The sequence below is a fragment of the Capra hircus genome, chromosome 5 (genome assembly GCF_001704415.2).
Source record: "Capra hircus breed San Clemente chromosome 5, ASM170441v1, whole genome shotgun sequence".
NCBI classification, from domain to species: Eukaryota; Metazoa; Chordata; class Mammalia; order Artiodactyla; family Bovidae; genus Capra; species Capra hircus.
Window position 1 is genome coordinate 108,403,035 of NC_030812.1, and position 23,861 is coordinate 108,426,895.

Sequence of the window (23,861 nt, forward strand, 5' to 3'; positions counted from 1 at the left end):
AACACGCAGGCCCTCGTCAGGAGGACACTCAGCAAGTCATTGGCTGGTGACCTCTGCAGTCCCACATATGCAGTTCTAAAACTATGATCTCAACATTCACTGATTGAAACCTCTGTGTCTGAAAGTCTCTGATGACAACATCCTTCAAAGGAACAGCTTATGCTCCACCTACAAGGGCTTCAAACCTTTATATGATTGTTGATGATCTGAGTGTGCTCAGGGTTAATTATATCCTAAAATACACCCCTTACCCAGCTAAAAGGTATGGCAGTGCCACCCAGGCTGGACACAGAAGAGCCAGGTGCCCTTCCTGCAAAAGCTCTTGGGTTTGGCTGGAGGGAAGTCTGAAGCCCAGAGGGGAGGCCCAGAGTTCAGATGGCCTGATCATGTGGCCCAGTTGTCTCCACAGCAGCTGCTGCTACAGTCCACATGGACTGAACCCTCCTTAAGCTGGAGCTGGGGGCTCAGACTCAGGCAAAACTGGGAAGGACAGAGGTACAAGCCAGGACTTGCCCTCAGGTCCCTTCAGAACAGCTGGGGAAGTGATCAAGTCCAGGCCAGTATGGTCTGGGCCAAAGGCAAGGCTGGAACAGGGTGGGGACCTGGAAGTTTCCCAGATGCCAGGACAGTGGAACCTGGTGTCACGTTGCTGCCTCGGGAGTCTTCCGTTTCCTGATTCTGCACACAGCTGGTTGCGACAACTGCAGAGACAGGGGAAACTGAGTCACCATGAAGTCCAGTGGCGAAGGTGGAGAGGCTAGAACTAGAACCCAAACATTGCAAAGAGCAGCCCCACATCTTAAGAAGCCAAGTCTACATTGGACCCTGATGTCTCTTTCCATCAAGGCATTTATCAAGCCCTGCCTTCCTCAAGAATCCCTCCTGGGGGGCCTTCCAGCTGGGAGAAGGGAAGTGGGCAAGGAAACCTAGCCTGGGATTGATCCCCTCATCCTGGCCTGAGCCTTTGATCCAACAACTTTTCAACTTCCGGCCAGGATTCCGCATTCAGCTTCCCTTCGCAGCCCCTCCACACCCCGCTAGGGCCTGCCTGCTCTCCCTTTAAAGAATGGAGGGGCAGCCAGTGTCCAACGCATGCCCAACTGTGTGCCAGGGCCCATGCTGGGCACTGGGAATGTGTCAAGATGTTCAAATCGGAGGCTCTACTCTCAGAAGTCCCCAGTCTGCCCACTCATACACAGTAGTAGGTGCTCAAGTAACCCTCAAAGTCAACTGAAGCTCTAACAAGGCAAAGAGCAGTGAGTGAACCAGGACTCTACCTCAGGCCCCCCGCCCCCTACCCTCGGAGCTCCTGATGCCCAAGGGGTGCAGAGGTTCAGAGTAAAGACAGCCTACTGTTGCCCAAAGTCTCTCATTTTGAGTTTACGAGCAGTTATGGAGCATCTCCCTGGAGAAGGCCATGGCAACCCACTCCAGTACTCTTGCCTGGAGAACCCCATGGACAGAGGAGGCTGGTGGGCTACAGTCCATTGGGTCACAAACAGTAGGACACGACTGAAAAGTGACGCACGCATGGAGCATCTACTGTATGTCCGAGTCTGTTTTGCGTGGAGGCTCAAAGAAACAACTACTGCTGAGTTTGGGGAGGTCAGAGCATCAGCCACATCACTGCCTCACAAGAAGTTAGGGCAGGGACTGAGGAAGTCCTCCCAGTGAAGGGACTTCATAGATGGAGGAAACTCCATGTTGAGGCCGGAAGAGAGCAGGATGGTAGAGAGCGTCTGCCGTGGCTGAAGGAAGGTGAGTACCCCCATGAAAAGGGAGATGCCAGCAGAAACGGGTGCTACAGGAGCAGGCAGGGGTATCTCGTCCACTCTGCCAGGTGGGCAGGGTCGGGACAGCTGACCCACAGGCCATTAGAGGCAGTGAGGCCAGAGTTCCAGGGACTTGTCCCAAGGCACACGGCAGCCAGGTGCCCCAGGACGCCAAAGTGGCCAGCCAATCATCTTCCAGCAGGGGCGAGGAGGCTGACCTTTGGCTCCAGGTGGCCAGGGGGTCCTTTGGGGAAATGAGTGGCAGGACAGCATCCTTTTGGGAAGCCTGGATGGACCTGTTCTTGGCATCTGACTCCTAAGCATGGAACACTGTGTCTCCTTTAAGAGGGTGCTGAGGTTATTTATACCTTGGCCCCGCAGGCCAGTGGGTGGGGCAGGAACCCAGGAAGCCAAGCTGGGCAGGCGCGGCGGCTGGAACGGGCTTACCTGCTTCCCGCCACCGGGGCTGGGCGGGGCGGAGAGGGGAGGAGGGGCCGCGCACACAACCTGTGAATCGCCGGCCGGCCGGCGGACCCACACTCGCCGGGACTGGCGGGGGACGAGGAGACCGAGGGGCCCGGAAGACGCGAAAAGAGCGAGAAAACAAACTTGGGAGAGAGGAGTGACCTGGGGGCCGGGGGCGGAGTCGCCAGCGGGGGAGGAGAGAGCGAGCCGCAGCGAGAGCGCGGCTGGCCCAGGAAGCGAGGAGCACCGCCCACCCATCCGGGGCGAGAGAGGCGCCGCAGGCCGAGGCAGGCTGGGCCGGGGGCTGCCGGGCCCTCGACCCCCACCGTGACCCCGCGGCCTCCAGCCTGCCCCCAAGATGATGAAGAGGCAGCTGCATCGCATGCGGCAGCTGGCCCACACGGGCAGCCTGGGACGGTGAGTGTCAACTCTTTCCTCCCAGCCCCATCCTCACCCTGGCAGGACCCTGGGGAGGCCAAGGACAGCTGGACAGCCACCTTATGACTGGCCACCTCTCCTCCTTCCCCCGAAGGCCACCCCCACCTCCAAAGCAGGAGGAGCAGGCCCTGGCGTTTGGGGCAGGGGAACCCCCAGCTCTCATTGGAGGGTGGGTGGAGGATCAAGGATATTGGGTCGTCTCTGTCTCTAGGAGCCCTGGAGTGGATGGTCCTCCCTGACCTCACTTGTCCCCTCTGTACAATGGGGTTGTTAACCATCCCTGGTTGCCTAGGGGAGGTGATGGTCGCTTAGGGACCCAGACCTAGGGGGAACAGAAGACACCGGGTGCAGGCAGTGATGGAAGGAGGGGCTTGCCCTTGTCCTGTCCTGCGCCTCTTCCTGCCACCGCCAGCCCCGAGGCCTCCTGCTTCTCTGTCTTGCTTCTGCTTTTCGTAGCCTCAGGTGGAAACATCCCCAAGTCCACAAACCTCTGGGCTGGTGGGATGGAGGCCGGAAATATAGGGAGCTCCCAGAGCCTGCCTTCTCTCCTCTTACCCACTGGGCCCAGGGAGGGGGTCTGGGTGTCCACAGACCCGCACAGACACCTGTGTAAGCGTGGGCAGCTAGGCCACCTTTCTCTGAGCCGCAGGGTCCACCCATGTCCTGGGCCCCTGCCGGCCACCACAGTCCAGAGTCCTGTGTGACCAGCAGCTTGGGAGTCTGAGCTTGCACACTTCCCGTTCCTGGGGCCAGCCCAACCCTCCTCTCCCTGGGTCAGCAGAAGAGAGACTCCTCCAGTCACCGCTTCAGTTTCGTCCGCCCTGTCTCAGGACACAGCCCTGGGTGGAGGAGGAAAAAGCCCAGTATCCCATTCCCACCCCCATGGAATGTGTTCCGACTGGGATTGAGTGGGCGGGCCACCCAGGGCGGCCTGACTGGGAGGGGCACTGGGAGGAACAGGGGTTCAGGTGCCCTGACTGTGGAGGGGGGCAAGAGGAGGCAGGGGGTTTCCTAACTTGGGCCCACTCAGCAGAACCTCTCTCCCCACCGCAGCACCCCGGAGACTGCAGAGTTCCTGGGTGAGGACCTGCAGCAGGTACGTGCCTGGGCCGGCAGCGGATGGCAGGGCAGGTCCGTACAGGCTGTCCGCGGAGGCCCGGGAGGGGATGCCAGTGGGGGCCCCCGAGTTGAGTCATTCCCACGCTGTTGGCCATGGGATCCCCGGGAGGAGCGAGAGAAAGATAGTTTCTGCTCTGGGGGAGAAGAGGGCAGTGGGGCACGGGGGATGACAACCCCCCATGATCTATAACCCCCGGACCCCCTCCCAGGTGGAGCAGCGGCTGGAGCCAGCTAAGCGAGCAGCGCACAATGTCCACAAACGGCTGCAGGCCTGTCTGCAGGGCCAGAGTGGGGCGGACATGGACAAACGGGTGGTAAGTGGGCGTCCCAGGGAGGAGGGGCTTGGGCAGGACATCTCGGTCCAGTGGGACAGTGAGGTAGGGGCTGGGGGTCGCCCTGCTAGTCTGAGTCTGGCACCAAGGGGGTGGAGGTTGCTGTGTCCCAAGGCTCTTCCGGCCCCTCACTCATGAGGTCCTATTTCTTCCCCTCCCCTTCTTGACCCCGCCCCCTCAGCGCCAATCCTCTGCACCAAAGCCAGGCCCCTGACCACCTGAACGTCTCTGTCCAGTCAGCACCCAGAGCAGGTGCTCTCAACTCCGCAGCCTGTGAGGGCTTCCTGAAGGAAGCGGCATTTGAACTGGATTTTGTGTTACTCACTAGTATTAATCAGCAGCCAGTATTTATGGACTGATTACGGCCAGTCTGTTGCTAAGATATGTCTATGCCTTGCCTCACTGAACGCTGACAACAGCCGTGGGAGGAGGCCGCCTTATTAGCCCTGTCTGCAGGAGGAAATGGAGACAGAGAGGCAGAGGGGCTCGTTCAAGGTCACATAGCTAGTGCCTGGCAAACCCGAAATTTGAACTCTGGTCTCCCTGATCTAGACTGGTGCTCGCCACAACACTAGCTAGGGGCGTGGGAGGCCTGTTTTATAATCAGACAACCATTCAGTATGGCCAGAGCAATAGGGAGCCATGCAGGGTTTCAAATTCCTCAGAAGCTAGGTCAGCTGAGGCCCTGCGGCAGGGGTAAGGGTCTACTCCAAGGCTGTCTTCCTGGCTCCCCACTCTCCCCTAACTGTGCACGGACCTCAGGCAAGCTCCAGGCGCCCTGTTCTTAGTGTTCCATTCAGTGATGGGACTTGGTCTTTCCTTTTTGCCCATTCAAGTGGCTTCTGGGAGGGGGCAAGGGGGCCTCAGGTGGGTCGGGGCTCTGTGCATTGTCATGCGGAGATGTCACCTCCACTGTGCCTTGTCATTATCTCACTTCTACTCTCACCTGTGACCGTGGCCCTCCTGGGTTCCTCCCACTCGTGTCCAAGCCCAAGGCCTTGTTGGGGTTCTGCCACCAAGAGACTTGCCATGTGCTCAGACCGGTGGAGTGGGGGCTGGGAGGGTGGCGAAGGGTTGAGGGAAGCCCAGCAGGCATGCGTGTGTACTCACACTCACGGCCACCCCTGCTTCTCCCTGCAGAAGAAGCTTCCCCTCATGGCTCTGTCCACCACGATGGCCGAGAGTTTCAAGGAGTTGGACCCCGATTCCAGCATGGGGTGAGCATGGACAGGGCCTTCAGCCCTCACCTGGAGATGCCGAGGAGGGATCTGGGCTGGGAGAGGGTCCCGATCAGAGAGGGCACCCACTGTGGAAGGCTGACCTGGGTGGGAAGAAGGCCCGGGCTGGGAACAGTGTCCAGAGGTCAGTGAGGGCAGCCAGGCCTGGGAGGGCATTGGGCTCGGTGAAGATGAAGGAGAGACAGAACAGATAGGAGGTCGGGACTTCCCTGATAGTCCACTGGTTAAGACTCCATACTGCCCATGCAAGAAGTGCAGGGTCGATCCCTAGTCTGAGAACTAAGATCCCACGTGCCATGCACATAATCAAAAGAATTTTTTAAAAAGAGACAGGAGGTGATAGGGAGGGAAGAGGCCCTCAGTCTCTCCAGAGAGGGGGTGAGGGGCTGTGGGAGCCCGGGCCCACTGGGTGCTGTGTCCACAGGAAGGCCTTGGAGATGAGCTGCGCCATTCAGAACCAGCTGGCCCGCATCCTGGCCGAGTTTGAGATGACCCTGGAGAGGGACGTACTGCAACCACTCAACCGGCTGAGCGAGGTAACCCCTCCACACACACCTTCTGCCCCCAGCTCCCCCAGCCCCCACCTCTGCAGCCCACTGAACCCCCACCCCCACCTCCTACCCACGCCTGCCCCCAGGAGGAGCTGCCAGCCATCCTCAAGCACAAGAAAAGCCTGCAGAAGCTGGTGTCTGACTGGAACACGCTTAAGAGCAGGTGGGAGCCACAGCCTCTAGGGGGGTGGTTCACGCCTAGGTCAGCCCATGGATGTGGCCGCAGAGCTTCGAGACCACGCCCCCCACAACTAGGAGGATGCTGCAATGTCCTTAGGGGTACATTGTGTTTCCTTGTGCACACACCTGGGGCTTAGGAAGACATATGGTAATGGTGCATGCGATGGGGCCTCTCTGCACATGCTTGTGCCAGCTAGAGGTAACCTCAAAACCTGGGAGAGCCATCAACAACCCTCCAAGAACCCTGGAGGGCCCCCACCCTCCACTCTGGAGGTGGATGGCTAGGATCACTGAGCCCGCCACCAGGGGGGCGCCCCAAAGCACTGCTCATGCCGAGCCGAGACCCCAGACCTGTGCCGCCCTGGGATTTGCGTCTATCAACCCCCAGAATCCTATGGGGTCGGGCCGATGGAGGGGCACTTAGCTCTGAATGTGCCATGGGGACAGTGACCATCCCACCTTGGGATGATCCTCAGGCTGAGTCAGGCAGCTAAGAACTCCGGCAGCGGTCAGGGCCTGGGCGGCGGCCCAGGCAGCCACACCACCACAGCCAACAAGGTGGAGACGCTGAAGGAGGAGGAGGAGGAGCTGAAGAGGAAGGTGGAGCAGTGCAAGGTGAGGGCCACTGGCAGCTTCCTGGGGGTGGGGGTGGCGGGGTGGGCGCTGTCCCCACTGCACAGGCCGTGTGGCTAGGAAGCAGCTGAGCCAGGATTTGAATCCGGGCTGCCAGGCTCTGGGGTCTGTGTACTCAGCCGTTACCTGGTAGCTGCTTCTGTCTGTATCATACCCATAACACCTGGGCAGGAGGGGACGGGGAGGAGGGCAGGAGGGGAGAATCTTGGCGTGTTGGCTGAGTGAATGAGTGAAGGGTGAGTGAATGAGAGAGTGGTGAGGGTATGTGGACACAGAGGAGAGGAACAGGAGAGCCCCTCAAGAGCTTGGAGGGGTTCCCGTGGGCTGGCCCAGGAGCAAACCTTGGCAGAGCGAGAGTAGAGTGGACTCTGACCCTCCCATACAACTTGGGCAAACCTCTCCAAGCTTCCCCAGCAGACCCCAGCCTCCCTGGTACAAGCCCTGCTCTCTTTGTCCCCAAGGACGAGTACTTGGCCGACCTGTACCACTTTGCCACTAAGGAGGACACCTATGCCAACTACTTCATCCACGTGAGTCCAAGACCAGGCTCCAGCCACCCGGAGCTCGGGGGCCACTAAGATCCCCTGCAAGGTGGTGGGAGGGAAGGGTCTGTGTTTGTGGCCCCTGGAGGGGACTCAGCTTCCCTCACTTCCGGGGGTGGGGGGTGCCCCCTTGTCCCCACAGCTCATGGAGATTCAGGCCGACTACCATCGAAAGTCTCTGAGCTCGCTGGACACGGCCCTGGCTGAGCTGAGGGAGAACCACAGCCAAACAGGTGGGGACCTGACCCCCACCCCTGTCCCCCACCCTGCTCAGGGCCTGTTAAGAAGCTTGCACTCCATCCCGAAAGGCACTGGGGAGCCCGGAATGAGTTCTATCCAGGGGAGGGCTCAGTGAGATTTGTGATGGAGAGATTGCTCTGGCGGCTGCATGCAGAATAGAATTAAGGGGCAGGATGGAGACCTGTCAGGAGGCAGAAGGGAAGTGACGGAGGCCCAGGCTGGGGTGGAGGCAGTGGAGGTGGGTGGTTTGGAGAGATGTGTGGGATGGTTTCAGGATGTGTCCTGTGGGTGGTCAGGAGGGAGGTGGAAGCCCCCTGACCTGGCTGCTCAGAGGTGGGAGGACCCTGGGCCGCTGATCTGTCTCGTCCCTGCAGACCCCTCCCCTTCGATGACGGCCGCCCCCTTCTCCAGGGTGTATGGGGTGCCTCTGGGAATCCACCTGCGAGAGCTGGGCCGGGATATCGCCCTGCCTATCGAGGCCTGCGTCACGATGCTGCTCTCTGAGGGCATGAAGGAAGAGGTGGGGCTCGCTGGGGCAGGTGGGGAAGGAGCACGGGCCCCTCATCCGGTCCCACCCCTCCCACCCATGCCTGTGCTGGGGTGTAATCCCACCATTAGTGCCCAGGTGCCAAGAGAAGGCGTGGCCTCCTGCACTTGAACTGATGCCACCTCCCCCTTAGTGATGCTCACATGGACCAGGCCCTGTGCTATCAACCCTTTGCACTGCTTGCTCTGTTGCATTACCCCAGTAAACCTTGCAGGGAGCCTTCCATTTTTGCAAGCCTTACCTCTTGCAAAATTGGCTCCATTTTGCAAGAGGTAGACAGAGGCCAGGGGGTAGGCGTGCCCAGTGGCAGGTGAGAAGGTTGGTGGAGAAGCTGGGGAAGCCACGTCAGTCGCGGCCCCGTGCTGCCCTCATCCATCCTGCGCACCTCGGTCCTGCCAGCACATCGGCTGCTTTCCTGAGGGCAGGCCTTTAGGAGGTGGATCATGCTTCAGAGACAGACCTAGGCTTCAGGACAGTCCTGCGGGGCCTCTTGTCTCTCCTCCACTCCCGTCCAGACTCCAGTCTTCTCATGATTTTCCCAGCTCCTCCCAGGCTTCTCGTTTTGCTCAGAATCCTAGACCTTGAGAGTCGAGAGGAGCCACGGACACAGTAGTGTTCGCTCTGCCCACCAGCCCATGGGGCCCCCGAGGCCCCCTTCCCCTGGGCCGTGAGTGGACCAGTGCCTCCTGGGCAGGGTGTCCTGCCCCGACCCTGACCCCTCTGTGACTCCCACTCGCCCCCTCTTGCCCCTCAGGGCCTCTTCCGTCTGGCCGCTGGAGCGTCGGTGCTGAAGCGTCTCAAGCAGACCATGGCCTCAGACCCCCGCAGCCTGCAGGAGTTCTGCTCTGACCCCCACGCTGTGGCAGGTATCTGCACCGAGGAGCCCTGGGTGGAGAGCCTTCCCCCAGGGCCCTCCCCTGAAGCTGCCTGAAACGGACCCACAATAGTTTAGCTTAAGGCCTAATACTCTGCCAAGAAGACACCTGAGGAGGCATAGGGGTCCTTAACGTGGGGTCCATCGTCAGCCCCCTGAAACACGTGTACGTTTTTCTGGGGACAAGATCACTAGTCTTCATCGTTTTCTCGAGAGCTTGTGACCCAAAGAAACGATTCAGTTCAGTTCAGTTCAGTCACTCAGTCATGTTTGATTCCTGCGACCCCATAGGCTGCAGCATGCCAGGCCTCCCTGGTGCTGGTAAATTGCTTCAGTCGTGTCTGACTCTGTGAGACCCCATAGACAGCAGCCCACCAGGCTCCCCTGTCCCTGGGATTCTCCAGGCAAGAACACTGGAGTGGGTTGCCATTTCCTTCTCCGATGTGTGAAAGTGAAAATTGAAAGTGAAGTCGCTCAGTGGTGTCCAACTCTCCGTGACCCCATGGACTGCAGCCTACCAGGCTCCTCCGCCCATGGAATTTTCCAGGCAAGAGTACTGGAGTGGGTTGCCATTGCCTTCTCCAGGCCTCCCTATCCATTGCCAACTCCCGGAGTTTACTCAAACTCATGTCCATTGAGTTGGTGATGCCATCCAGCCATCTCATCCTCTGTTGTCCCCTTCTCCTCCTGCCTTCAATCTTTCCCAGCATCAGGGTCTTTTCAAATGAGTCAGTTCTCCGCATCAGGTGGCCAAAATATTGGAGTTTCAGCTTCAGCGTCAGGGTTAGACTTAGACATGTTAATATGAACAAGAGCTACAGGTTCCTAACATGGAGAGAGCCAGGCACTGGGGGTAAAGGTGGGAGCTTTGGGGGCTGAATCTAAGTCCCTGCCACCACTCTAGGTGCCCTTAAGTCCTACCTGCGGGAGCTGCCAGAGCCCCTGATGACCTTTGACCTCTATGATGATTGGATGAGGGCAGCCAGGTGAGGATGAGGAGCATGTGCTGGGTGGACTAGGCTGCAGATAGGCCGTCCAGGACAGCTCACCCGGTCTTTCCTCCTCCCCAGCCTGAAGGAGCCAGGAGCCCGACTGGAGGCCCTCCAGGAAGTGTGCAGCCGTCTGCCCCACGAGAACCTCAGCAACCTCAGGTAAGTACCCAGCCCACCCCCCACCCCACCACCCCCACCACCCCCTCTGCCCTGGCCTCCCCAGCCAAAGCCCGGCTGGCCCTTCAGGGCCCTGGGCTGAGGTCCTCCCGCCTTGTACTAGGCAATATTTCTGAAAATACCTCTTTGATGTATTAGCCATGTGTTTTTAATACTAGACGTTGAACTGAATATATAGCTTGAACCCTGAAGCCATCCCACCCAGTGGCTTTGGATTGTTTCTCTGCCACTCAGGCTAGCAATTTAACTCTGTGCCTTGGCGCCCTCACGTGGAAGACATGGAACATAACAGTCCCAGTTCTGTAGGGCGGCTGGGGGGTTCGCAACTTAGTGCCCGCCATGGAGGTGGTGTTCAGTAGGTCAGCTAATGTAACTGGTGAAAAAAATGTTTAAATGTCCCATATGGTGTCTTTGCTGCTCTTTGGAAACCCTGGGCTGGGAAGGTTGCAGGCCTTGGGGGCATCCATGGGTATTCATGGCCTAAGATATCCGGCTGCTGGTCCAAGCCTCCTTCCCACCCCCCAGGTATCTGATGAAGTTCCTAGCGCAGCTGGCCGAGGAGCAGGAAGTGAACAAGATGACACCCAGCAACATTGCCATTGTCCTGGGGCCCAACCTGCTGTGGCCCCCTGAGAAAGAAGGGTGAGGGGCTGTGGGTTGGGGGAAGGTGGCAGTCTTGCCCCCCATTTCAACATCTGCTTATTTTCCCCCTGGGCCCCAGTTTCTCCATCCTTGGAGTGGGTTGAGCAGCTTCTGTTGTCAAGGCTGCTTTGAGGATCATGGGATCATGGACCCCACAGAGCTTCAGAGATAGACATTCTGGGTAATGGCTTTAATGGGGTGCTTGGTGGCCTGTTGCAGGAGCCAGAGATCTGGTTCCAGCCTCACCCCTCCAACCTTCCAGGGATGAACCTTATAAAGTCACTCTGGACCTTCATTTCTTTATTTGTAAGTTGGAGAGAAACTAAACAAACATTGAGAATTTTTGCTTTGGGAATTTGATGAGATAATAAATAGAGAAATGTGTTATAAACTGTAAAATGCGGTGATATGTGAGGGGTTGTAATTCACCTGGCCACAGATGACAAAAGGATCGATCCTTGTGTCCCCGGCACCCAGCACAGGCCCAGAGAGTTGGGGTCACTAGACTTTGCTAAATGATGACTCACTTTGGCTCTCTTTTTGTCCCAGGGACCTGGCCCAGTTGGATGCAGCCTCGGTCTCATCCATCCAGGTGGTAGGCGTGGTCGAGGCTCTGATACAGAACACTGACACCCTCTTTCCTGGAGGTAAAACTCCTGTCTTTATGAACTATCCACCCAACTTGGCACCCTCCAGACTCAGTTTCAGTCCCTGGCAGCCCCGCAAACTCACCAGGAGGCCTGGAGGAAGTGGCTTCTCCCCCGTAGCCTCAGTTTCTCATCTGTAAAATGCGGATGATTGTGCCTGCTTTGTGGAATTGCCGTGAGGCCCACCTGGGAGTGGGAAGGTGAAACAAAGTCTAGATAACATCAGGAGAAAGGGAAAGTGGTCCTGACGCCTGCCAAGGTGGGGAGGCCGGTGGAAGCTCTGAAAGTTCATACCTGCTCCCTCTGTTTGCAGATATCAACTTCAACGTGTCGGGCCTGTTCTCAGCGCCTGCCCCCCAGGACAAGGTCAGCGACAGGCCAGCTTCTGAGGAGCTTCCATCGATTCCCACACCTACCCCAGCCACTGTCCCGGCTCTCGGTCTGGCCCCTACCCTGGCCTCAGTGGCTACCAAGGAAAGGTAAGGACTGATGGGTATGAAGGGCCCCGTCCTGGCCCCAAGATGCCCAGCCAGAGGTACTATCTCTCAGGGCATCCAAGAGCATTTTAGGAAATATCATTATTATATTTTCCTCCCAAATACCAGGTTTCCCAGTTTGGAGTGGGTGGGACTCAGGCATATTCTTCTCAGCCTCTGATATGTTCCCTGCTGTGTTCCATAGCTCCTACTCTGTGCCAGGCACTGACTCAGGCCCTGGAGATTTAGGGAACTGAGCATTTTGGAGTTTGTAAATACCGTACTTTCCAGTCTTCTCTTTGATCCTTTAAACTGGAAGAAGGGCTGCCTGGTGCCGTACTGTCTCCTTAGCCAGTGGGTGTTGTTCAGTTATCATAGACTGCTCGGGCCCAGAACCTGAATTTCCTTAGATGAAGAAGACAGACACGTGCTGCCCTTAGGGCTTGCATTCCACGGGGTGGGAGACAGAATCAACCAGAACACCAGTATAATGGCAGCCAGTGATGTGTGCTACGAAGAACAGTAGAACAGGGCTGTATGGTCGAGTAGGGAACAGGGATCAAGAAAGTGGGGGTCAGGAAGGGCCTCCCCAAGGAGTGGCCAATAAAGCAGAGCCAGGAATGAGCCATGGCCTCTTCCTCTGCTTCTCATCCACTCTGTGGCTTCCAGTGGTCGAAACATCCCATAAAGATCACATGGAGGCTGGGACTTCCCTAGTAGTCCCGTGGTTAAGAATCCACCTTGCAATGCAAGGGACATGGGTTCAATCCCTGGTCGGGGAACTAAGATCCCACATGCCACAGAGTTGACTGAGCCTGCGAGCCACAACTTGAGAGTCCGTGCACCACAGCGAAAGATCCCGAGTACCACAGCTAAGATCCGACCCAGCCAAATCAATTACTTTTGAAAGCAGGTCGCATGGAGGCTGAGAGCTGAGACTTTCTGCGCCCCCATCCTGGCCACATGGGGGACCATGGACACTGTCACAGTAGCACACAGCAGCCAGGCCTCAGTGGACGCAAACTCTGGCCAATGCTAGAGGATCTTGTCAGACCCCAGGCCCGGCCACAAGGTGGTGGGGAACAGCTCCAGGAGGACCCAGACTCAGCCTGTTGGCTGGGAGTCTCCCCGGATGCCTGGAGACCTCTGGGAGATGCCATGGCTGACCTTGACCTTCTCCTTCCCTTGCAGGGCAGAGTCCGAGGCACCCCACAGACCAACCTCCCCCAAGGTCAGTCGGAGCCCCCCGGAGGCGGCCGCCCCAGCAGAGGAGATGGCTCGGAGGAGTGAGTTGGCCGTGGGAAGAGAAGGGGCAGAGGGTGGGCAGGGAGAGGGATCAACAATCCCATACTGCCCCATGTTTTCAGACAGTCAGGGGAGGCATGGAATCGAGGGGGCTAAGGGCCTGGGTTTGCTGCCTGACACTCTGGGATCAGATTCCAGCTCTGTGACCTTGGACAGATGACTTCACCTGTCTGTGCCTCAGCTTCTTCCTCTGTGTAACGAGACAATAACCGCACCTACCTTGAAGCTGTTTAGAGAATTAAATGGGGCTACCTGGCCCATACTCAGCACCCAGTAAATGCTCCATAAAAGTCAATGACTGTGAGTGTTGAGGGCAGTGGAGTCCAGTCCCTCAAGAAGTCCCAGGATCACGGAGTACAGAGGGAGGTGGGGTCTCCAAAGCACAGTGAAAGAAGGGGTGGCAGTGCTGGGGGTCAGCTGGTCTCCTTCTGTTCCTCTGGTACAATTACGTGTTGAAGTGGCCTAAAGTCAGGCAGGTGGGAAGGTCAAGGGTTCAAGTGGAGAATCTGCCAGGGTGACTAGGACACTTGAAAGGCCCAGCCCAGGAGGCGCTAGAGTTTTCCACCTGGATGGCAGTGGATGGAGCAGAAAGCTCTGGACCGGCTGGAGCTGGCAGGTCGCACAGGGACCTTCTTACAGGAGGGGGCATCTAGCCACTTTTCCCAGAAGGGGTGGGGACAGATGGGATGTTAGCTCACCAGAGGACAAGATAAAGGACTGTCACCTGGGCTCATCCTCATGGCAGCGCTGGGAAGTCAAAGCCGTCACCCCATCTCAGCAATGAAGCAACTGAGGCTCCGGGGGGCAAGTCCCCCAGTGGGTGGAGGCAGAGCTTGGAGCAGAGCCCAGCTGTCCTGGCCCCACCCAGCCCCTCGGCTGCCTTGCGAGGCTGGACCGTGCAGACAGCTCTGAGGTGGGGCAGCCCTAGTGGGCTTCTGAGCGAGGGGTGAGGAGGACCCAGCTGGCCGGTGGGACAGGCGGCATTTCTGTATTCAACAAATATGTACTGAGTGCCTACTCTGTGCCACCCATGTGCTGTGCCAGCCAGCTGGACAGAAGATGGCCTCACTTAGTTTGCGTTCTAGTCAGGGAGACAAGAAGTAAGGGAGCAAAATTAAAACTGACAAGATCATTCCAGAGGACGAAGTCCCCCATGAAGAAATTATGACTGGAAGATATGACAGTAACTGGGGCCGGGTCAGGGAGGGGCCTTCGAGCTGAGGACAGATGTGGACAGAGGCCTGAATGGTGAGCAGCCATTGTGGACCCTGTTTCCTGCAGAAGGGACAGCAGATAAAAGTTCTTGTGGTGGCATCAAGCTTGGGGGTTTGCCCCAGGCAGTATAGACACCTAACCACCCCTTTCCTTCCTCCACAGCCAAGCGCCCAGCACCCGCCAGGCCCACCATGCCGCCCCCCCAGGTCTCCGGCACCCGCAGCTCCCCTCCAGCGCCACTGCCACCCCCTGGCTCTGGCAGCCCTCTGACCCCTCGGGCTCTGCCCCGCCGTCTGGTTGGCAGCAGCCTCCGGGCCCCCACGGTGCCACCCCCGTTGCCCCCCGTTGCCCCCCAGCCTGCCCGGCGTCAGAGCCGGCACTCACCAGCTTCCCCCAGCCCGGCCTCCCCAGGTCCGGCCTCTCTCAGCCCAGTCGCTCTGAGCTCGCCTGCACATGTGGACCTGGGGGCGGCCACTGAGGAAGGAGAGGGCCCTGAGGCTGCAGGAAGGGCCCCCACTGCCCCAGTCATCCCCCCTCAGGCCCGGCCCAGGAGCCTCGCCTCAGAGACCAACTGAGCCCACAGCTCCTCCCCGACACCCCTAAGCACCCCTTCCCTCCCACCTCGTCCACCCAGGACACAGCCCTCACCCCTCCCAAGGGGGCAGGAGCCTCCAGCCTTTGCCTAAAGTGCCTTGGTGCCCGCTGGGTCGGCCCCCAGGGCAAGAAGGACTCAGGACAGTCCTCCATTTCCATACCTTTTCCTCTTGGATCACCCTGGGCCTCAGGGGCCCCTCAGCCACCTCCCTGCTCTCTGGCAGGATCCCAGGGGAGCCGCCGGAAGGAAGCAGAGGCTTGCCTGCTCCCACAGGACTTTTTTTTTTTTTTCTCTTGCCAACATTTTTTTTTTTTTTTTTTTTGTAAGGCTGGCAAATAAATTATTTTGGACAAAACTGGAGCAGCTACCCAAATGATAGTTCTATTTTCTGTCCTTGAAATAAAGAAGCCACTTTAATAAATGGGGAAAAAATTACTCATTCTTTGCCTGCTTTCTTTTTTCTTGTCTGAAATAGTAACAGCCAACATTTTTAGCGCTTACTCTTTACTACACATTGTACTTTTCTATGCATGAGTTCATTTAATCCTCTTTTGGGGAAGTAAATCCCATTACCTCTTAACAGGTGAGGAGACTGAAACTCAGAAAGTGACCAAGGTCACATGGCAAGTGAGGCATTGACCTGGCCCAGGTCTGCTTGATTCCAGAGCCTGTCCCTCACATCCTGAGCAACTGGAGTTTCCTTTTCTTCAAATGTGAAATTACTTTAACAGCTTCCACCACAGAGATGTTGTGAGGATTAAATGAGACACTTGTAAAGCCCTTGCACTGCCCTTGCACACAGAAGTGCCCTGCAAGTGATGGCTGCTGTCGCTGTTTTCCCCCACCTGTGGTCTCTGTTCCCAGGGAAGGCTTCCCAGGGAGCAAGGATGAACCTGTCCTCAAACATTCCCTGACATGCTCTGTGCCAGACTCTAGGCGAGTTCCCAACTCAGCCCAATGCCCAGGGAGAAGGGCAGGAGAACTGACAATTAGAATCATGTATCATGGGAGTTTCCTGGTCCAGTGGCTAGGACTCCGATTTTACCGCCAAGGATGCAGGTTCAATCCCTGATTGGGGAACTAAGATCCTGCAAGCTGTGTGACAGGGAAAAGAAGAAAAATTAAGTGTCATGGCACCAGGAACCCATGAGAGCCCACTTGAGCAAGCCGTTTAACCCACTTCCTGGAGGGGGCAGTATTGGAGGGGCCAGTCTTTCGGGAGCTGGCCAGGTAGAGGAAGAAGGAAGAACATTCCAAGTGAAGGAGACCACCTATGCAAAGGTCAGGAGCAAAAGCCAGGGCAATGAGAAACAAAATATAAGCCCCAGAGGCTGACGGTGTGCCTTTTCTCGGGTCTTTGAAGCTCCAGTTGCTCCTGGGGGTCAGACCAGTCTTCAGAGTCTTCTCAGAGGTTGGCAGACAACCTTAGAATTGTGACACATTCCTCACCAAGTACGGACCAAGCTGCCTCTAGCCCAGTGTCTCTCCATTCTGGCCTCACAGCAGAATCCCTGGGTGATTAAAAAACAAATCAAAAAAAGCCAGGGCTCACCCAAAGGAATTAAAATCAGAATTTCTGGGGCCCTATCACACGTTTTATAAGGCATCGAACTATACACTTAAGATCCACACATCTTACTGTATGTAAATTATATAATTTAAAAAAAAATACGTTTCCTTGGGAACTCTACTGCGCAGACAGGGTGGAAAACCAAAGGTCCAGGCCAAGGGCTCCAGCGTCTGAGGGGACACTATGTGCCTCTCTCCCCAATCACAACCACACTGCATCCCAGGACTTCTTCCCAGGGCTCCGCTCGGAACTGGAGCATCTAGGGTTAGGAAGGCAGTGAGAGTTGACCCAAAGATAACATCTCCTTTAGTATTTGTTTTCCTCCTAGCAACCATCTGTCTTAAGCTTGTGATTGGCTGGGGAACGAGGAACGGGCCTTATTTTTCCATTCGTAACTCCTTATTGGTCAAAAAGGTCAATCCCTCTCCCGGCAGGCGGCGAGTCGGAGCTGAAGCTCTGCGGCTACTGGTCCAGAGGAGCTAAGAGGCGGGACGAAGGACCAGGCTAGGTCTTCATTGGTCCCCCTTCCCTTGGTGGCGCTCGAGATTCCGCCCTTTTCGCCAGGCTCCTGTAGCTCCCAGCCCCCCGACCGCTCCTCTCCGAGACTCTCCCTCCCATTGGCTGCAGATGAGGTCGTGGCCCCGCCCCCTGGCCCTTCCGGCGCGCCGATTGGCGGGTGCCCGCGACAAGCCATCTGCGGGCGAGCGCGCTGTGCCCGCGGGAAGAGAGCGGGGCGGCTCCGGTGTTCGGGCAGCCAGCCGGCTGCATGGCGCGCTGCGAGCGGCTGCGCGGCGCGGCCCTGCGCGACGTGGTGGGCCGGGCGCAGGGGGTCCTGTTCGACTGCGACGGGGTGCTGTGGAACGGCGAGTGCGCAGTGCCGGGCGCTCCCGAGCTGCTGGAGAGACTGGCTCAGGCTGGCAAGGCAGCGCTCTTCGTGAGCAACAACAGCCGGCGCGCGCGGCCCGAGCTGGCCCTCCGCTTCGCACGTCTCGGCTTCGGGGGGCTGCGCTCCGAGCAGCTCTTCAGCTCCGCGCTGTGCGCCGCGCGCTTGCTGCGCCAGCGCCTGCTCGGACCTCCGGACACTCAGGGCGCGGTGTTCGTGCTGGGCGGTGAAGGGCTGCGGGCCGAGCTGCGCGCCGCCGGGCTGCGCCTGGCGGGGGACCCCAGCGAGGACCCGGGCGCGGCGGCGCGCGTGCGCGCCGTGCTTGTGGGCTACGATGAGCACTTCTCCTTCGCCAAGCTGAGCGAGGCCTGCGCGCACTTGCGCGACCCCGACTGCCTGCTGGTGGCCACCGACCGCGACCCGTGGCACCCGCTCAGCGACGGCAGCCGGACCCCCGGTGAGCGCGGGGAAACAGCTGGGATGGGGGGCGGCGCTTTCAGCTCCATGCCTGGGGGTGAGGGCTGGGGAAGGGGCGTCTCCAGGCGATAGGAGGAGGACTGGAGGGATGTGCGGGCGGTTCCCACCCAGCAACAGCCCAGCATGTCTTCATGGCCACATCTGGTATTTCTTGCAGCTTTCTTGCAGCTGCCACCCTGTGAGGGGCAGAAGTGGGGTCCGGTTGGACAGATGAGGACACTGTGGCTCGGGGAGTCACAGGTGCAATCCAGGACCCCGACTCCCAACCCTAGCCTTCCTGAACCAGCCTCCATGACTCCTGTCATTTTCTCCACCCGCCATCGGAGTGAGGTGGGAGAGTTGGGGACAAAGCTTGCCCTCCCCGCCCCGCCCCGCCCCCCCCCCGCCCCCCCCGCCCCGCCGAGGGTTGGAACAGGCGTTTCTGGCGGCAGATTGAAGGCAGGTGTGCGGAGAGAACGGGCGGTGGATGGAGTTTGACCTGAGTTCCCAGCTGCAGGGCTCTGTAATCTTGTTAAATTACATAACCATGGAGCATTTCCTCTCTGGGGGTAAAATGGGAATACTAACCATGTCAGTTTTAGTTTCGCTGAGGAGAGAGTGATCAGGGCAAGCGCTTGCTCTGTAATAGGTGCTCAGATGATGTAAATTGTATCTGAGCCCTCTCCTGTTACAGAGCTTTATGAAGCACCTTGGTGTATTATTTAGTTTCAGAATTATTCTGGAGGTGGAAGTTATTGTTCCAAGTTAAAGCAACTAAGGCTAAGAGAAGGGGCGTGAGCTACCCAAAATCAGGAAGACCTGAACTTGGCTCTTGAGACCACCTTATCCCCAGCCTCTAGACCACATCCCCACATCCAGGGCACTCTTCGCTGCTGTCCTCTGGGAATTTCCCATCTGCAGAGGAGGCGGGAGCAAAGGAGGCTCCTACGTCTTGGAGGGTTCACAGTAGACAAGAGCAGAGGGTAGCAAAGGCTAGCTGACAGCAGGGACAACCCGTCAGTCAGCTGAGGGAGAGATCTCCATCACTTTCTCCCTGCTGGCGACTGACTATATTGATTCCAGATCCTAGGAGGGCAGGGTGAAATTGATGGAGTAGATAGAGTATTATGATGGGTGGCAGGGAGGGCCTAGGGCTGAGGAGACCTGGGAAGGCTTCCTGGAGGAGGCATCTTGCAGGACAGGGCTCTCAGGAATGGAACAGGGCTTGGGCCATGGCAGAATCAGCTCCAAGCTGGGAATCTTAATAGTTCTAGGCCTATCTTGGCTTTGCCGCAGACCTGCTTGCTGCATGACCACTTCAATGTCCCCATAAATCCAAGGGGAGAGCACTGCTCAGGGCTCCCAGCTGCCAGCGGCTCCTGCCTGCCTGAGGCCATGCTGTGAAAAGTGAGTTTCTCCAAAGGCCTCAAAGCTCAGGTGAAGGCTGTGGGTTCAGAAGCTCGCCCAAGGATGGTGCTGGGGAGAGACCAGGTCCTGCCCACGTGTGCCCCTTGAATCTTCAGCAGCCACTTGGCTGTGCCCAGCGGCTCTGCTGGTCATTCCCACAGCCAAGAGGGGGAGACAGAGCTCAGGAAATACACCACTGCTGTCCTGTTTGAGCACGACTGAATTGTGCAGCTTTGTAAGTGGATAACATTTTAAATAAAGACCCCAGTATGCATAAAATCTGAAATAATGTGAATTTCACCCCAGTTTCCCCTCCCATCCCCATGTGTCTGCTTAATTGCGTGTTTATCTTGTTACCACGTGGCAGCCACTTGAGCCACTTGAGGCGGCAAATAGAAAGGCCTGCTGTCTTAGGAATACGTCACCAGCAGAATATGCAGGACTCTTGCCTGACAGGATGTGGAGAAGACTGGGATGTGATGGTCTGAGGGCAGAGTTGCGTTCAGACGCCCCTGCTGGGATGTTTGCTGCCCCAGAATACGGATCTCTGTTTCCTTCACTGCTCTGTCCCTGGCGCCTGGCACATAGTTGGGCCTCAGTAATACTGGCTGAGTGAGGTGGGACACGAGGGGCCGAGAGTGATAGGCTCAGACCTGGTAGGAAAGGAAGACGCTAACAGAGCGATGGTCCTGGAGCCGAGAAAATCCCTTTAGCCCTTCCCATTCTGGAAGGAATTTCTAATCAAAGGGCAAATGGCTTTTCCTTCTGACTCAGTTCTTAGGAAACTGAGTGGGCAAGTTCTAGGTCAGAAGTCAAGGAGACCTGCCCCACAGGGTCACTCTGGGCCAGCGCTGCCTTGATCCCAGGGAAGTTCCTCCTCCTCATCACAGTTGCTGTTTGTGCACCTTCTGTGCCTTTGGCTTAATCACGTTGAATGTCATTCATTGTGAGAAGGGAGACAGGAGGCCCAGAGTGTTTGGGGTCAGACCAGTGGTATACTGATAAATCTTTAAGAACCCGAAGAGCCTTGATTTACACTTTTGCCAATTTCTGTGGTGTTCATACTCCCCCCGGTGGCCGATTTCAGCCTACCAACATGAGGTCACTTCCCATCATGGGCTTGGGAAGGAAAGTAAGTACACATCATTCTGTAATATTTTCATCATTACGGATGTAAATAACCTCAAGAGCATAGATAATGGTAAAGTAATTAGGCACCGATGAGTTTTGAGAATTTATTACCTTTGTTTTAAACATTTTATTTTATTTAAGTTCATATGAGTTGACTTTAAACAGTGGCTTTAACTACCAGCTCACAGAATTCCTGAAAAGGAAACATTCAGCATTCCAGAGCCAGTACAGGCCGGCCCTCGTGTGTCTGAGTCAGACTTACCTGAATGCATCTCCTTTATCTGCCACTTACTAAGCTGTGGAACCCTGGACAAGTCACTTAACAACACTGAACGTCAGCTTTCTCATCTGTAAAATGGGTATTCACGAGCTCCCACACAGCCCCTGGCACTTTAGAATGTGCTTAGTAAATTGTGATTATCATCATCATTTGTTCAAGGACATTAGTGTAAAGGTAGAACATTCTGGCACAAAGACGTACCGCTGGGACGGGCACAATGGACTCATTGTATGGGGCAGGATGGTACTGGGCTGAGAATCAGAACCGTCCTTTTCTCAACAGCCCTCCTATTGTTCAATACTTGGGTGTGTTCCACAATTCTGCTTATTATAGTTACTGCAGCCACGGACATCTTCAAGCATGTAGCTTTTGTCTCCAGTCTGAATTCTCGCCTTGTGATCACTCCCAGCGGAGGCAGACTGGGTCAGAGGTGCAAACATTTCTGTGCCCTGCTGTGTTCCAAAAGAGCTGGTGCCAATTTCTGATGCCAGAACACATTGTTGTAGCAATAACCACAACTGCTGTTGGTTAAATGCTTTTCCATTTCCAAAGCACTTGCCCCTGTGGTGCCCACAGCACCTCTTTGAAGGCAGGCATCACTTGGATCCCTCTTTCCAGTGAGTCCAAGGAAACTCAGAGAGGTTGGCTTGCCCAGAGATGTATGGCTGCCAGGGTGAAATAGCAAACCACAGGCAGGACTGACTGAGCCAGGCCTGGTTATGTGCAGTGGCTCCATATTCGAGATGGGAAAACTGAGGCACAGGGAGGTTAATAGCTTGCCCAAGAAAAGTGGAGATGGGATGTGAATGTAGGCAGCTGGTTGCAGAATCTATGCCCTTAACCCCCACACCAAGACTGGGAAGCAGGCGGCCTTTTCACTCATTTCAGCCTGATTAGCTGAAATCCCCGTGCCAAGCTGCCTCTGAGGATTCCAGTTCCCAGGCCTGGATGGATGCCTTTCCCTCTGCCTCCCGCACTGACCAAGTGTCCGTGTCCTTGCAGGCACCGGGAGTTTGGCTGCCGCCGTGGAGACAGCCTCGGGCCGCCAGGCCCTGGTGGTGGGCAAGCCCAGCCCCTACATGTTCGAGTGCATCACAGAGCACTTCAGCGTGGACCCCAGCCGCACGCTGATGGTGGGCGACCGCCTGGAGACTGACATCCTCTTCGGCCACCGCTGTGGCATGACCACTGTGCTCACGCTCACGGGTGTTTCCCGCCTGGAGGAGGCCCAGGCCTACCTGGCGGCCGGCCAGCACGACCTCGTGCCCCATTACTACGTGGAGAGCATCGCGGACTTGATGGAGGGGTTGGAGGACTGAGCCCACTGACGCAAGCGCAGCCACAACCCTCCCTTACCCTGTTCCCGTAGGTGGAGGTGATGGGCCAAGAGCTGCACTAAGGGCTACCGGCTCCTGCACCCCAGTTTCTACCCGGGTGGGACTGGAACCCAGGGAAGGAGTCAAGGTCCTCACACCCACTCCCAGCAGTGGCTGGGCACTCTTTGGTATCCCAGAAGGTGCCCCCTCCCCTCTTACTGGTTCATCCCGGCCTGACCCTGCCAGGTGGCCTTATATCCTGCCCTGTGACTTCCCCTTGTTTCAGTCTGGGCCCTGCTGCCTCGTGAAGATCTCCCCAACCCTGAGCACCTAACTCCCCACTTCCGCCCTGGGGCCTCTAGAGCTCTTCCTGGGTCCTGGCCTGGGGTGCCTGTTGACCAATCAGAGGTCTAGGTAACCAGGAATCATTATTGCCCTGAGCCCTGAATGGACCAATCAGAAGGCTAAGTGATAATGATGCATTGCTGTTGGGCCCTGAGTGGACCAGTTGGAAGCCTAAGTGACAGTGACCCTCTCAGGTCCTAGGTCCTGGGTAGACCAATCAGGACCCCAGGTAGTAATGAGCCATTCGTCTCTTGGATCCTAAATAGAACAATCTAGAAGTCTGAGAGACAGTGGCCTCTCGACTATCTGGGTCTGACTGGACCAGCCAGGGGTCTAGATTTCTGTTCGTAAAGAAGGGTCCAAGTGCTGAAGACGCCTCTCCTCCACAAAAGGGGCCCTTAGTGACTCGGGAGGCTTCTGTAGTGAGGGCCCCACCCCTCCCTGCTCATGGTATCAGACCAGTGCTGATGGTGGCCACAGCTTGGGAGCGGGGCTTTTGTGCCCCCGCCTTGCTATCAGTGTTTGCTGTGCCACCTCTCTCCCGCGCCCACCCCAGTTATTTATTATCGTGTGCCACTGATGGTGGGGGTGGGGGCTGAGCCTTCCCCTGCCTCCTCCACCCCTGTTGTAACTAGTCCTCCCGTACTTAATAAAGTGCGAGTAGGAGTGTCTGTGTGGGTTCAAGTCTGTGTCCAGGGTGGGGCGGGGGGAGGAGCCCCTGCCTGAGCCTGTTCTCCCCAAAACTGGCCCATTCCCTCTGTGAAATGATCCACCCCAGTTCCAGCATGTTCTCTGTGTAGAGTGGTACCTTAGCTTAATAGCACTTTATGCCTCACTGAGTCTTTTTATTTAAAAAAAAAAATTTTGGCCATGCCACATGGCATGTGGAATCTAGTTCCCCGACCAGGGGTTGAACCTCCGCCCTCTGCACTGGAAGTGCAGAGTCTTAACCACTGGACCACCAGGGAGCATCCTCCTCACTAAGTCTTTATATAACAATATGTTTCAGTCCTTCGGAAAATCCAGCAAGCTCGCATTACCCATTCCACTTTACTCCTTGGGAAATGAGGATCAAAAAGGTGATGTTAGCTTACAGAAGGGCACACACCTAGAAAGTGTGACCACCTGAGTGGGGCTGAAACTTGTGTTGACTCTGAGAGGCTGCAGCCCCGCTCTATAGAGACTGAAGGGGGAGACAGGTCCTCGCCCTCCTCCAGGAGCTCAGGGGAGATGCAGTACACACCCCTCCACGGGATTTCACGCATCCTTCACACCTGGGCTGCTGCTGTGACTGTCTGCCCTGCTGGCCTCGAGCTTTCCCAGGGCCTCCTGCAGAGCAGGTGCCCAGCCAGAAGCTGGTTGATGGGCAGGCCTGACTGTCACTGACACACTTATCACTTGAGCTTGCACAAGCCCCTTGCCTGCTCAGCCTGTTTCCTCATCTGTAAAGTGAGGGATGGGACTTCAAGGTCTGGAAAATTCTCTTCAGTGTG

The 23,861-nt window shown here is 56.9% G+C and overlaps 2 protein-coding genes across 2 annotated transcripts; both read left to right on the top strand.

Annotated features, from left to right (window-relative positions):
* Window positions 2,289-15,415, top strand: SH3BP1 (SH3 domain binding protein 1). Its single transcript, XM_018048734.1, has 18 exons — window positions 2,289-2,654; window positions 3,729-3,771; window positions 4,004-4,108; window positions 5,267-5,343; window positions 5,789-5,900; window positions 6,002-6,078; window positions 6,572-6,710; window positions 7,190-7,258; window positions 7,413-7,503; window positions 7,885-8,030; window positions 8,812-8,923; window positions 9,836-9,917; window positions 10,002-10,082; window positions 10,626-10,742; window positions 11,292-11,389; window positions 11,703-11,868; window positions 13,057-13,151; window positions 14,548-15,415. Exons 1-18 carry the CDS (start codon window positions 2,596-2,598, stop codon window positions 14,958-14,960), a joined length of 2,082 nt encoding a protein of 693 aa, XP_017904223.1. The 5' UTR covers window positions 2,289-2,595; the 3' UTR covers window positions 14,961-15,415.
* On the top strand, window positions 17,254-23,191 carry PDXP (pyridoxal phosphatase). The gene is made up of 2 exons (XM_018048735.1): window positions 17,254-17,890; window positions 21,710-23,191. The coding sequence occupies exons 1-2, from the start codon at window positions 17,317-17,319 to the stop codon at window positions 22,024-22,026; spliced, it is 891 nt and encodes a 296-aa protein (XP_017904224.1). The 5' UTR covers window positions 17,254-17,316; the 3' UTR covers window positions 22,027-23,191.